The sequence below is a fragment of the Megalopta genalis genome, chromosome 1, assembly GCF_051020955.1.
Source record: "Megalopta genalis isolate 19385.01 chromosome 1, iyMegGena1_principal, whole genome shotgun sequence".
Taxonomy (NCBI): domain Eukaryota; kingdom Metazoa; phylum Arthropoda; class Insecta; order Hymenoptera; family Halictidae; genus Megalopta; species Megalopta genalis.
The window spans coordinates 27,908,797-27,922,824 of record NC_135013.1 but is presented as its reverse complement, the minus strand read 5'-3'; the positions used below and the strand labels follow the sequence as shown (position 1 = coordinate 27,922,824).

Genomic DNA, 14,028 nt, shown 5'->3' with positions numbered 1-14,028 from the left:
AATCCGATGGCAAGAGATCAGGGCTATATGGTGGGTGTAACATCGATTCCCAAGCAATATCCATGAATTTTTGCCGAGTGGACAAAGACGTGTGCGGCCTAGCATTGTCCTGATGGAAAATGACACCTTTACGATTGACCAATTCTGGTCGCTTATCCTTGACCGCTGCATTAAATTTGTCCAGTTGCTAACATTCACGGATAATAAAAAATAACATAATAATAATAATAATAATAATAATTTTATAATATAACATTTACGGATGTCATAAAAATGGGAGTGAGAGACATCTATAACTGAAATCGGCAATTACTTAGTTGCCAACCCAATAGTTCCATAAGACACGCATAGACTTTGTGTTAATACACGTAAACGTTTCAAATCGATATAACGTACTCAGAATAATTATTTAATATTTTTATGCTACTCCAAGAATTCCAAACATCTACATTCAAAAATTTGTCTTGATCTCATTGAAACGTGTAACGCGAGATTCGAACTCGGAGAAAAATCAGTGGAAAACAAAATCAAATAGAGTGCACACGTTAACCATGAGAACGTTTCCTCATTGTTTCCACGTGGAAATTCGTGGAGGAGCAAACTCGAGCAGTTCGACCAGCGCGTAACATTGTTATTTCCGCGTTGCAGAACGCTGAAGTCGATGGAGGCTTTCGATCCATCAGATTCCACGTGGAGGGAGATGCAACCGATGCAGATCGCGAGGGTGGGACCTGCCAGCGTGAAATATCGGGATCTTATCTGGGTCGCTGGCGGGATGACAAAATCGAAGAAAGAGATGTTCTCGAAGGACGTCGAGTGCTACGACCCGATCAAAAATTTGTTAGCTCGATAGCGTTCTCTGTCTCCTCGCGGCCTCGTGTCCCATTGCCTAGATTAAATGCTACATTTATTCGCGTCCGCGATTCGATCCCCGAGGACTGTCACGCGAACGCGGTTGCAGATGGCTGAGAGCGGTGTCTTTGAGGTCGCCGAGGTGTTTCGCCTCGTTCTACGTCGTCGACGACTGTCTCTACGTGATCGGCGGAGCCTCGACCACTGAAATCACCGCCCAAAGCAGCAACGACGTCGACGTGTGGGACGAGGAAGAATGCGTATGGAAGGAACAAGCGAAAATGTCGATCGCGAGACACGGACACTCTGTCGGCTCAATAGGTAAAGTCTGGAGAATTTTTTGGGCCGCTTCGGACCCACAGTTAACACCTGCCAGCGGTTATTTAATAGCGTTGGATAATAATAATAATATAATTTCATCATAAAACGAACTGAAATTTTTTGGAGATGAAGGGATCGGGTCCTCTATATAAAACTTTGGCCATTTGTCTTTATTAGTTTATAACAGAGTAATAACAAACTAGTAGCATATACTGCAATTGTTAGCAGAAGTTATTGTATGAAACGTTTTTCTTTAATGTCTCTAAGAGTAATAATAAAGACATGAAACTAAAATTTTGTATGCGGGTACCCTTCTCTCTTTCTCAGATCTCTTGAAAATTTCATTACATTTCATGGGTTTCAAAATCAGTTGGAAATCGGTCGAGAAGTAACACTTGAAAAATGAATTTCTCTCTACCTACGTCTGCAGAATACGTTCCTAAAGTTTCTCTCGTTCCTAATGGCACTTTGAATTTGAATCCATATGGCGAACAGTTTGTGATAAATAGATGCATTGAGCATGATGAAGGGTCGTTAATAATCGACTCGTGGAAATGATTGATTAATTAAATTATTCTCTAGGTGAGCAGCTCTTAATAATCGGCGGCGTAACTACAGTATTCATGAAAACGCTGAGCAACGTGGAGTGTTACTGCTGCGACATTGGGAAATGGATGAAGGGCATTTCAGCCCTTCCGCAGCCCGTTTCCGGTCACGGAACCGTGTCCTTGCCGCCGGCAAATCTCCTAATAGATCACTGATAATTGTGGAAAAAACGTTACTCCTTTACATTTAATAATTGACGTATTAAACCTTTATTTTCCGTTATTTATACACGAGTTTTTTTCGTAATTGTATTTTGATTTTTTTGTATGGTGTACATGTACGATTTCATAAGGAAACTTTACTCGGTTTATTTTTTATAAATAAAACAGAAATCAACGTTTTATCCAATTCGAGTATTTTTTGTCGAGAGATTTTAAAAAAATTGAGAATAGATTCAATGTCTATTATCAGAATATTGGACAGCGTTTCTTGTGATAAGGTATAAGTTTGAAATTGGCGCAGAATTCATATTTAAAAATTAGAAAATAAACTGCAAGTCGTTTGAAAAATTATATCATCTCGTTTAATATATGCACAGAAAAATAGTTCTACACATGGATCCAAAAGTCCTACCAGTGGACGATAGAAACATTTATATTTTGTGGAAGTATTCTTTTTTATGGATAAAAATAAAACTGACAGAACTGTTAACCGTCTGTAACATCTCCTTTGTATTCAATCCTCAAGAAAGTCTGGCGAGGACTTTTTTAATTGTGATAAATCATGAGGATTCAATAGATTCATGATCCTGATCTTCAATTCGATTGGTAGACTCTGTAAGCTTGGAACAACTATTCCTTCCCTGGTCGCTACGTCTATACGCACTGGATTTGCTAGCGAGTCTTTGAACCTATTAAGTAATTTGTTGACAAGCTGCGTTACCCTTCCATCTATGTAGACATGCAATTAGCTTATCATACCTGAGAGATATTTCTTTGAGATTTCTGTATCGACCACAAAGGTCGCTAGAGAAAGGATTGATATACTTCAAACTTTGTACGCATATAGAATAAGTTTTTCCACGGTCTATTAGAGGATAAAAGTTAACGATCAATAAATCACCCGATGGAACTGCAACCAATTTGCACGTGACATTAGGAGCAGCCACAAAATGGAAACGCATGTCATAGGCTTTAGTCTCCTTCGACTTCCAGTTTTCTGGTATCCGCAAGGATCTCAGATTCAGTCTAGAATATACATGAAATAGAGGATAAAAAACTGAACATCATAACAAGAAAACATTGCCGAACACCAATGCATACCGTTGCGAGTCACATACGTCAGATGTTGAAACCTGAAATCCGTACTCTGCTAAAAATACTATCAGCAAGGCAACTAAATAATCATGGTGTGTGACATTCTCTTTTAAATCCCTTAATATACTCTCCAGTGACGGTGCCAATTTCGTAATCGTGCTATCCTCCGCAAATATAAACTCTGACATGAATGACATTAGTTGTAATTGTTGTCGCGAAAACAAACTTAACCTCTAAACTGTGTGATGCTGCAAAACATATGATCCTACGAAGCATGAGACCACGAATAAAGTATAGGAGTAGATCGAATACCTCGTAGGTTTTCGTGGTTCAAGAAGACCACCTTACCGGCACAGCCAAATTCAATTAAAAAACGATGAAATATGAATATAATATTACAAAAACAAAGTTCGATGGACACAATTACACGTATGTTCGCTCGAATTATAACAACATATATCCTATCTGATATATATAAATACCTTTATCAATTTTGCAATTTCGATATAACTTCGAATTTTTCTTTAATGTAATTGCACTCATCGTAAAATGTGATTTAATTTAACTCCTCAAAACTTAAAAGTTCCTGCGAGGGTGGGAATAAAAATCAATTTAAATTAACTCTTCAAAATATTATATATGATATTATATTATATAAAATTTATTTTATTATATTATATTATATAAAATATTATATATAATTTTTTTATCTCTCAAGATTTATCATATGATCTCCAATAATCTATATCTTTATATTATTGATCTAGTCTCTCTTAGATGATACGCGAGATATAAATTTATTGTCTCCAAATTATATTAGACATCGGTAGCAGGAATGAAGTATACAGTATACTCGATTCTTAGTAACAAATTTTCTAATTCTTAAATCGTCGTAACATCAGATACGACACGAGACTAATTTGTCTCTATGACCTCACAGAATCGATCTATAATAATCGATCGAATATTAAACTTCCAAAGGGAAAGTTCTTAAGATTACAATGCACAGATCATAAGTTTGTACAATAGATTTTTATACATACCGCGAACGCAGACCGCAACCAGCACTGTGGATGACATTTTTCATCTGCATACTGTTTTTCAGATTTATATTGAAATAATGAGAACACTATACCACACAGTTACACACACACACACACACACTCGTTTCCAACATCGGTGTAAATATGCAGTTTAAGAAAATCACCTCTGATTTCAATGACCTTGAAATATCTTGCCAAGGTCTTCATTCTGAACAACTTTTACCTACAGATATAATAGACAATCTCTTTTAGTCTTCGAGATATTCGCAAGAAAAGTTACCGGAATTGAGACTCGATGAGATTAGGAATTTGATGTAATGGAAATGTAATATATCAAAGATCCAACCTAAAAGGGTTGTTTTAGGTCGTTCCTCGCGTTCGAGACTTCACTGCAGTCCTAATGCCTACCTCAGATTCGCGTCACACAGGTTGTATATCAAAGTTTACTATACGTAATAACGATAGTTGTTCGCGAATATCTCAAATATTAAAAGAAAGCTCCAATTACATGTATAAGAAATCGGAAACACTGCATATTTACCGCCAACAGCAAGGGATCGAATCGGTTTGAAAAATCGGAGACGAATTCGGTCTCGAGGAACGGCCGGCAGGTGGCAGCAGCGGTCTCGACATCCGGGAGCCGCCATCTGTCATGAGAGTCGCGCGTTATGAACCGCGAAGCGTGCGTGGAAGTTTCGAAAAAGGGATTCGGATTCGAATGCGGCGAGGCAACTATATAGCCGCGGTGCGGATAAACGCGAGTTAACCTGAAAATGGCCGAATCGTGCGAGCCGTCGGTGTCAAGTGCAGTGACCAGTGTTGTGCCCCACGGACAGACAAAAGCGGTGGAAACACCGTGCCAGGAGACGAACGCGCAGACACCCGGATGCCCCGGTACGTGGACCGACCCCGAAATATCGTTTGCAGCAGTTTCAAACCAGTTTATTCAAACGCGAGTGGTCGAGCGCGGCCATGCAACAAGTGGCACGGAGCGCTCTTGCATGCCGAACAGGACCGTGACACGGAATTCCCGTGCCCCTGGCACTCCCGTCTGTCCCGCAGATTATTTTTCTAACATGTCGTCGATCACGTGACACGTCGTCCTATCGACAGCAAGAATTTTTAACGGTCCGCGGAAAAATTCGCGTGGATCGTTCGCATTCCGCGATGATTCGAGCGAACCGTGAATCGAACAGTTGGTCGTGTCAAAACACTGCGGTATCAGGGTTTCGGTTGAGTCAATCCTCCGTACTATTTGGGTGGATTAGTCATGGCTCGTGGATATATCTCGTCACCGCATAGTTCCGTTCGCTGTCCGGTTTGTTATATCTCGATTGGTCCTTTGGAAATATCGTGTTCTATTCGACAGGCGATTTTACACGGGTCGTTCCGGTCGTTGGGTTCGGTATTACGTTCCTGGCGCAAGGATTATTCCTAGGCAGGTGGATAAGGGACCGGGGAACGGCTTTCTTGATCGAGTTATTATACGCACGTTGCAACGGGTTGTAAATGTGCACAAGTAGAACGTGGTTCGTATACGGCCCCGATTATTTCGAGACTTTTCGGCCCCTCGGCAACGATCGTTCTATGCGATTAATTTCGATTACCGTTACAGATGGACGCGAGAAGACAGTCCCGAGAGGGAAACGTGTGACAAGCTCTCCTATACCGGTTTTATTTTATTTATTTTATCGTCGTTTCACTCGCTGTTACGTGGGACTTTTTGTTCGAATTTTCGTCGCGGTATCGCGAAACAAGGAAGCAACATGGCTTTCGTTCGGCATCGATAATTTATCCGACGCGATTTTCCGAGATACACGCGAAGGAATATAAAAATAACACGGCGACAAGTGTAGTCAGTTATCATCCTTTTAACGCTTGCAGAAGCTTTACGGATAAGTACAGTTATCGGCAAAAAATTACTCACGATAAGCTCCAACCGCGATAAGTTTTAAATTATAGAGACCGTGCGCGCATCTCCGGCGTATTATCTCGTCGCCGTTACTCAATCCTCGATACCTGTCAAATGTGACAGAGGTTATTAATCATGGATTCGCGGCTGCGACGAATCTGTCACGATTTGTCTTTATCGTGCATTGGTACATTATTCCACTTAACCGTTTCGTAAAGATTCAACCAATTCGTAAGTTTACTTACCCAGAGGAATATTCGTTAAAAGGATTTTACATTTGTCAGCCGCTTGAAACTGATCGCTTCGGTAAAGATGAGTCGTCGCGTCTTTTTCGTACGCACCTGTCTTTCGCGGTACAGTTCACGCGCTTCTGTCGAGAGGGCGCCACCGGATGTAAATAAAATTCGTTTCGCGAAACTTGCAAGGATATGTTACGGAAATAATGACGATCGACCGTGATTAATATCAGTTATTTATTGGTTTACAGTTGAAAGCGTGCGTACGCATTTATTTGAGTATATATGAGAAACGTGAATCGAATAAATTTCACGTACAAATTCAAATAGTGTGGATCACCGTGATACTTTGCCAGTGGGAATCAAGTATATTCTATACTTCATTTCGACTATGGGTGCTCGGTATCATTTGGTGGCAACAAATTTATGCGGCGCGTAAATTTGAAGAATAGACATTCACGTGGCGCGTAAATTTGAAAAATAGACGTTCGCATGGCGCGTAAATATGAAAAATAGAAATTTACGTGATGTGTAAATTTGAAAAATAGAAATTCATATGGCACGTAAATGTGAAAAATAGAAATTCACGTGGCGCGTGAATGTGGAAAATGGAAATAGTATTTATGAAATTTAATACGACAGAAATACAATTTTCTACAGAAGTGCACATATAATTGTTTCTATTAACCACGTCATTGTGAAACAGCATATTTCACTGAGCTTTAAATTAAGAACTCGACGAAATAAAAGCTGAAAAATAAAGTCTAAGTTTACAGATTATTGAGAGATATAGAGCAAAGATAAGATACATCGCGTGAATGTGGAAAATGGAAATAGTATTTATGAAATTTAATACGACAGAAATACAATTTTCTACAGAAGTGCACACATAATTGTTTATATTAACTACGTCATTGTGAAACAGCATATTTCACTGAGCTTTAAATTAAGAACTCGACGAAATGAAAGCTGAAAAATTAAGTCTAAGTTTATAGATCATTGAGAAATATAGAACAAAGATAGGATTCATCACGGAATAATTTAACAAATCGAAACAATTGTTGCTCGAAATAAGCATAACATAGCTTTCGCAATGAACATACCTTTGGCTACGTTATCGCATAATTTTTCGATAAATTACCGGTTGCTAGACATCGGTATTTCAGGCTGCGCGTGGCAAACCGCGTTTCTGTATCTCGCCTGTGTTATCAGCAGTAAATTTCTTTTCTAGCGGACGATACCACGAAGACACCGGAAGTCGACGAAAAGGTAGAGGCCGAAGAGACGAACACACAGAGCAACGGTGATACCGGTGAGTGATAATCGCGGATTTCTAATCAAGCTGCACAGTTTCGTATATGAATCGCACGTCAGATGGAAGCACGCCAGGCTCGCCTATCGATTTGACCCGGGGTGAAACGGAAACCGAAATCTGTTCTCTGATGCACCCCTTTGCATTGTGGGAACAGTCGCAGCCGCGACAATGATTTTCAAACTGCGGTTTCGCAAAAATTGCTGAACACTGGAATAATCTAAACGGGGAAAAATAAACGTTCATAGAATGTTTTAATCTTGCTATTTTCAAGATCTTTAGAAGCAATTAGGGAAATTCTGTAGTCCAATGATCTCTCGATGAGATGAAACCACCGTAAAACGTACAATATAATACTGTACTCTTCTTAAATCGCTTTGACATTTTAATTTGTAGACGGAGATTTATGCATTTTTGCCTGTTTCTTGCAACCGACGCCGAAAACCTGCATTTTGCACAAAAACCCGCGGTCTGCTAATCGTTAAACGATGAGTTGCCAGTATGCTCGCTTCTTCGGAAGCGTAATTAGCCATCTTTTCAAGAAGTCTGAAACAATTTCGAACTGCGGCGCAGCCGTAAAACAAAGTTTTTACCGAGATAAATAACAAGTCGGATTCCTATCGCATGCGTTCAAGTAACATTTCTTATGCATCGTTGTATAACAGGTGGAATCCCGATGATTCGCGCGGTATTTAACCGTGCGCGATGAATAATTAATTGCGACGCTTAGTGCCCGCGTCGCGCACGAACGATTTTATCAATATCGCGATCCTGGGCATCGGTGAACATTAATGTAGCAATTCTAGAGGATCGTAGGAGCTGCCTGCCGGTGCATCGTTGCATCGGTGCACGAAACTTCGATTACCGTCCCGTCGCTTCGTCCAGGTTTAGCGCGAAACCAATCATAATAACCTTATCCCGGATCGTTCGTACGTGACAAAAAAGCTATCAATATTTTTATCACTAATAGATAGACATCGGATCTTTATGCGTTTTTATCTATAAGAATTTGGACAACATTTTGCTATAGTTTGACGAGTCTGACTCGTGATGGAGATTTCTAGTAATAACCTGTTATTAATAACATAAATAAATTATACGAATATATAATTATACATACACGGTATACAAATAAATTATATAAATAAGAATAATTCTCGATTTTCGGCCTAACAGCCAAGAAATAGAACTTAGTTTCTCGTTCACGCATCATCCTATCGCCTGTTTTCAGATCTCATCAATATTTTTATCACTAATAGATAGACATCGGATCTTTATGCGTTTTTATCTATAAGAATTTGGACAACATTTTGCTATAGTTTGACGAGTCTGACTCGTGATGGAGATTTCTAGTAATAACCTGTTATTAATAACATAAATAAATTATACAAATATATAATTATATATATATACGGTATATAAATAAATTATATAAATAAGAATGATTCTCGATTTTCGGCCTAACAGCCAAAAAATAGAACTTAGTTTCTCGTTCACGCAACATCATATCGCCTGTTTTCAGGTCTCATCTTAAATTCTGCTTGTTACTCTCAGCTTTAGCGATTATATAATTTAATAATATAAATAATACAAATAATGTATTAATAATATAAATGTTTCTCTGATGTTGGAACAAGATTCTATTCTCTTGTCATCGATGTTTAAGCGCTCTAATGAGTCCAGGCACAAAATGAATATAAATTTTCTTCTTCGTCTAAGAAATTATTTCTTCCGTGTTCATACATTACTGTTGTTCGGCGGCTAATGAATATTGTATTCGCAGCACGATATCTCTCGCAGCTGATAAAGCCATTTGCATAGGAAACGCATCGCGCAACTGCAGAAATTCGCGATTTCTCGCACTACTTTCCTCGTTTCCTTCGTTTTCTCCCGCGGCTCTCGCGATAAACAGTGTGACTTCCAATATTCCTTCCGTGCCGCGCCACGGTTTAACGAACTGCGAGGTTTTCACGCGAAGCCGTCGCATAAAGCCGGACAAGCGTAATCGCGGCGGACGCCGCCGCGTTTCGCGTCTCCGTACGCTTCCAGACCGGAATTCCCTTTCGGATTATGCATCGCGCGTCTGCAGAGGCTCCGAGTGCGAATCGTGCTAATCGACGCGGTTGTTCGCGAGCCGTCTCGATACGATTAATTAATCGGCAATTTAGTGTTACGTGGCGCTTCATTACGATACCATGTATTATTAAACAACGAATATCTACATCGCGGCACGAGCACATGCGAATTACCCCCACGGACCGCTGTAATTTCTCTCGTCGGGTCTCGAAATGCGCCGTCGATTTGTTGATAAAAATTTCATCCGGGCATCCTGCAAAGTGTGAAAATTATGCATGGTTGCTAATCACCGTGCTGGCACAGTCGGCTTTGACAAGTTTCGTTTGATTTGGAGAAACTTGCACACGGCGTCGAAAATACGCGAATGGTCGCGACAGGTTCCCGATTCTCGAATTAGGATGATCCATAACGAAGAATGTTAGCTTCCCAGATCTGTCTCTGAACAGATGAGAGATCGTTCTTCTAATCGCGCTTGGTAATTAGGTCATATTTTCGACTTTACTGTCCGGTGAACGCGAACCGTAATCATTTGACTTCGTCGCCGAGTGCTTCAATGCTTCGCAAAGATGATTTTCTATTAATCGCATATCGCATCGCTTCGTACATGAAACTTCCAAAATATAATTCGAACAAAAGACACTCTCTAAAGGTTTAAATATCGAAGTTCCAGACTTTCTTGCCCGCTTCCAGCGTCGAGAAAGACAGACAGTTTCACTGTTTTATTTTTCTCCTGCCAGTGAAAACAGCGTCGAGCAATTGCCTCGTTCATGTTTGCTGTTGCGCAGAAGAAACCGGTGTTTCAGACAGTTGAGAGATGAGATTCTCCTCGCGTTAGTTATCCAGCTTCGCTTCCGGCGAAGGTTCGACTTTATCCCCGATGGATGGGGGGCTTTCGGTGATAGTACTCGCGCGCATGTTTCTCCAAATAAATATTAGAAACGCCGAGGAGGCAGTTAACGCGCGGAATTAGGACAAACTGCTGTAAGGTCGTTCCCGGAACTGGGTCACGACAGGCGGCGACTCTAGTAGCGAGAGGGAGGAGGGCACTTTTCAAAATCGACCGCTAAACATTCTTTACGCGCCGTTGATGTTCTCCAGCCGAGATCTCTAGAGCGGCGATAGCCGGCGAACATTCATCCAGTCTAACGTGCATCTTTCGTGCGCTTTTACCTCCTTTATTTACTTCGCTCCATCCCTTCTCTCTATTCTCTCTCTACCCGACGGTACAGCGGGGGACGAATTTATCACCTAGATAACAAGTTAAAAAAACTTTCGCCCATTTCCGTAGCCGGTAAACCCGCCTGCTCGAGTCTTCCATGAAGCTGACGATCAGCGTCGGTGAGATCATCTTTATGATCCCGAGTCAATCCTCTTGTAGGGGTTGCTGAAGTTTCGATGGGGTTGTCTAGAATTAAGGACAATATAGGATCGGAGTAGGAAAAGAATGATTTAATTGTTTGTGTGGTTGTAATACTTTGAAATTGTTTGAAATAGTTTTTCATTGATTTGTTGTAGTATTTCGGTAGCAGTTGGACTCGTATATTGTAGGATGTATTTAATTGTTATTCAATGTTTTAAGTATTCTAAAGTCAAGGTTATGAATCACATGTTTTATGTATTCTAGAGATTGAAACTGAAGAATCAACCCATATCTGGTAAAATCGATGCAGTATCGTCTATAAACGCATCACTTCTTTAGAAGATTTATGTGTCACGATAGCGTGCAAAAGATACTTGGCAAGGGTCTCCTTCAATTTTCTTTTAAACCTGTTTGCTAACAGCTTTACTTTTATTAGATGCGGCAATGATGTACGAAGAATAAATGAGAAAAGAAAAATATACAGGAAATTTTTAAGGAGCAAACTAGCATCTCAATCTTAGAAATTCAGTGGACATTTAAAAAATACGTTTGATAACTATTTTTGTGTCTTAAACAATGCAAAAATTGCTTTGCATCTGTATTTCTCAGACAGTTTTCACAGATTCGAAAATATTGAGCTAATAAATTCTAAGCACCGAAATTTTACCTGAAAAAGCAGTTACTTTTTAAAAATTGAAAATAAATAACTGAGAATTTCTGAATGAACTATGAATTTTTTGCGATAATAATTCAATTAGCCCACGAACCAGAAAATTATCTTGACTAATGTAACAGCTTCGTTTGATACAATTATTTCGGGGGGTAGTACCAAGCTTCGGTTATAATACAGTTATTAGGGAACTCACTAATGGTTTCTCGGAGCTGCAATATTAACACGAAGTCGTAGATAATGAAAATGTGTCAAAAGACAAGAAATTTTGTCAAAGCGTGATTAAACTTGTGTCGAAGTTGCCTACGATGCTGACATGATATTAGAATTCTATTCACTCTGATAAAGTTAGAATTGCCTGCAAAAACGTCTGATAAAGTTACGATTACAGGTAGAAGATATTTAACAAAAATTTAAATAAAAGAAATTAATACAGAAATTAAATTTAAAATGCGTCTTAAAATCTTTATTAAACCTCTAAAAAATCATACCAGAAACTCAGTCTTAACTCACCGCTGTCACACTGAGTCGCAATGAAAACGAATTTCATCAACAAAGAAATGAACAATTAATTCAGTATACTTGAAAGTGAGATATCGAGTTCTAATAAATGAAACGACGTCCCAGAACGTTCAAATTACAATCTCAAATCTTTACAAATTCTGTGACAAAATTTCCCCGTTCCTTTATCCGAATAAATCTCGCAAAAAAAAACTCGCGCAGCATGCGCATCGACGCATGGCAATCAATTTCGAACGCGAAGCGTCAAAAATATCGAATAACGTCGAATCTAGTCGCGCGTAATACATTACGAAATTCTTAAATCTCCAGCGATCGATCGCTCGTCCATTAATCTCGTTTCGGTAAATTACAATTAATCGCGCCGCGCCGCGAAAACCAAATCGCCGGGCGCGCGCAATTTCAGCGTGGTTTCTCGCGGGCGTTCGGTTGAAACAGTTTCCATAAACCGCTCATCTAGCCTAGACAAAAGAAACGGACCGTAGTCGAGGGGAAATGAAGCCGATTCCTGTCGCTGTTCCCGCGAAATCATAGTTGGTTTTTCCGTGGACGAGAATGCCTGGTATGACGGGACCGGCGACGTGCCACTGGGACATTCGTATTCCGGAATCGGGACTCGTTCACGGCTAGCTGGTGTGCGGTACTATGTCGTATGCGTATTTCGAAGCCCGGTAGCGGGCTTAAGCTTGCGCCGTTTGGCCTTCCTCTTTCTCTGTTTCTCCGCGCCGCGTCCGCCTCGCTCCGACACCCTTCCCGCCCTTCTCTCTCGCTCGCCGGCGTTCTCCATCCTCCGGGTTGCTCCCTGGTTCTCTCTCATCCCCAGTGCGCGCATCGAACCCGTCCTGGACGAAAGTCCTTCCCGCTCCGTCGCACGTAGGACGCACGTTTCTTCCCCGAGATCCATCCGCTGGTCCTCCGTCTACGCAAGGTTCGCGTGGCCGTTACGCGGACGCGCCTGTGCCACGCACCCGAAACACGCACCGTGGCGAGTAGTCGCGAGTGGCCGCGACGGAAACACCGTGTTCTCCTCGCGTGTTCGCAACCGGACCGCGGCGGACGTGCGTGGGATCTCGGTTGTGTGCCGCGGTTTTCGCGGGATCCAGAGGAGCGATCGAGCGCATCCCTGGGCCGGAAGTGAGAGAGCCAGTTACACCGAGGTGCCTCCAGTGCTCGACGGAGGGTGAACATCCGTCAGTGCGTGGCCCCGTGCGCGTCCGAATCCTCCGCAGCCCCCAGTTCTTCGGTTACTTTCACGTTTGGCGAACGTCGAGCCATCGATCGCCGCGGACGTTCTTGGACGTTTCGAAGGATTCCGCGGAGGATCTCCGAACAAAATTTTCCCCCGTGCGACTACGAGAACCCAGATCCTCCGATCACCATCCGCGAGTATTTTAAGTTCCTACGAATTTCTCCGGTTGATTTTAAAGTAAGTGTAATCGCCGGGGCACCCTTTGCACCAGCCGCTGGTTCGCGGGGGTGCCAGTGCCGGAATTCTCGTTTCGAACGATCACGGTTCGCCCGATAAAGGCGGGTCAATTGTCCGAGTGACAAGTCTGAGAGATTAATCGTTCGTGGAACAGAATCTATCGTCGACGGCTCTCTCGAAGCAAAAGTGAATCCGTTTTATACGTTCTCCTCTCGCGACGCTTCCAAGGTTCATTTCGGAAGATCTCCGCGAAATTTCGTAACGAATGCTCGTCGGTTAGTTCTTAAATGATTGATTCGCCAAGGAAACAGAGTGCTAAGTGAAATCCCCGCCGCCGAGAGGGGCACGGATTATCCTCCGTCGCGACGAGCCATCGGAAAAATCCGCGGTGGAAAAATCGAGGAACCGCGTCCCCGCGTCGCGCGACGCTCGCCTCTTT

General features: G+C 41.5%; 3 protein-coding genes across 7 annotated transcripts in view; 2 read left to right on the top strand and 1 right to left on the bottom strand.

The window, feature by feature from the left end:
* Positions 1-2,122, top strand: part of LOC117220794 (uncharacterized) — a 100,838-nt gene extending 98,716 nt beyond the window's left edge. For 3 of the 4 annotated variants that reach the window (XM_076524755.1, XM_076524759.1, XM_076524753.1), the window contains 3 exons: positions 649-840; positions 962-1,173; positions 1,756-2,122. In XM_076524755.1, coding sequence (XP_076380870.1) covers positions 649-840; positions 962-1,173; positions 1,756-1,934 — 583 coding nt within the window. In that variant the 3' untranslated portion in view covers positions 1,935-2,122. Of the gene's footprint in view, positions 1-648; positions 841-961 lie in introns of all 4 variants that reach the window. The other variant, XM_076524757.1, reaches the window with a different exon arrangement.
* A 157-nt stretch (positions 2,123-2,279) lies between these two features.
* On the bottom strand, positions 2,280-3,320 carry LOC117220795 (F-box only protein 7). The gene is made up of 3 exons (XM_033471127.2): positions 3,042-3,320; positions 2,700-2,966; positions 2,280-2,629 (listed from the first exon to the last, which is right to left on the bottom strand). Exons 1-3 carry the CDS (start codon positions 3,230-3,232, stop codon positions 2,455-2,457), a joined length of 633 nt encoding a protein of 210 aa, XP_033327018.2. The 5' UTR covers positions 3,233-3,320; the 3' UTR covers positions 2,280-2,454.
* A 1,455-nt stretch (positions 3,321-4,775) lies between these two features.
* Positions 4,776-14,028, top strand: part of LOC117220960 (phosphatase and actin regulator 2) — a 494,597-nt gene continuing 485,344 nt past the window's right edge. The window contains exons 1-2 of one of the 2 annotated variants that reach the window (XM_033471505.2): positions 4,776-4,972; positions 7,458-7,538. In XM_033471505.2, coding sequence (XP_033327396.2) covers positions 4,852-4,972; positions 7,458-7,538 — 202 coding nt within the window. In that variant the 5' untranslated portion in view covers positions 4,776-4,851. Of the gene's footprint in view, positions 4,973-7,457; positions 7,539-13,032; positions 13,590-14,028 lie in introns of those variants that run through there. The other variant, XM_033471521.2, reaches the window with a different exon arrangement.

Excerpts from the sequence above, each read along its gene's own strand:
- LOC117220795 (XM_033471127.2), bottom strand. The coding sequence starts at position 3,232 with ATGTCATTCATGTCAGAGTTTATATTTGCGGAGGATAGCACGATTACG. Across the intron at positions 2,967-3,041 it reads GACGTATGTGACTCGCAACG|ACTGAATCTGAGATCCTTGC; the intron begins GTATGCATTGGT and ends TGTATATTCTAG. Across the intron at positions 2,630-2,699 it reads CTCAAAGAAATATCTCTCAG|GTTCAAAGACTCGCTAGCAA; the intron begins GTATGATAAGCT and ends ATTACTTAATAG.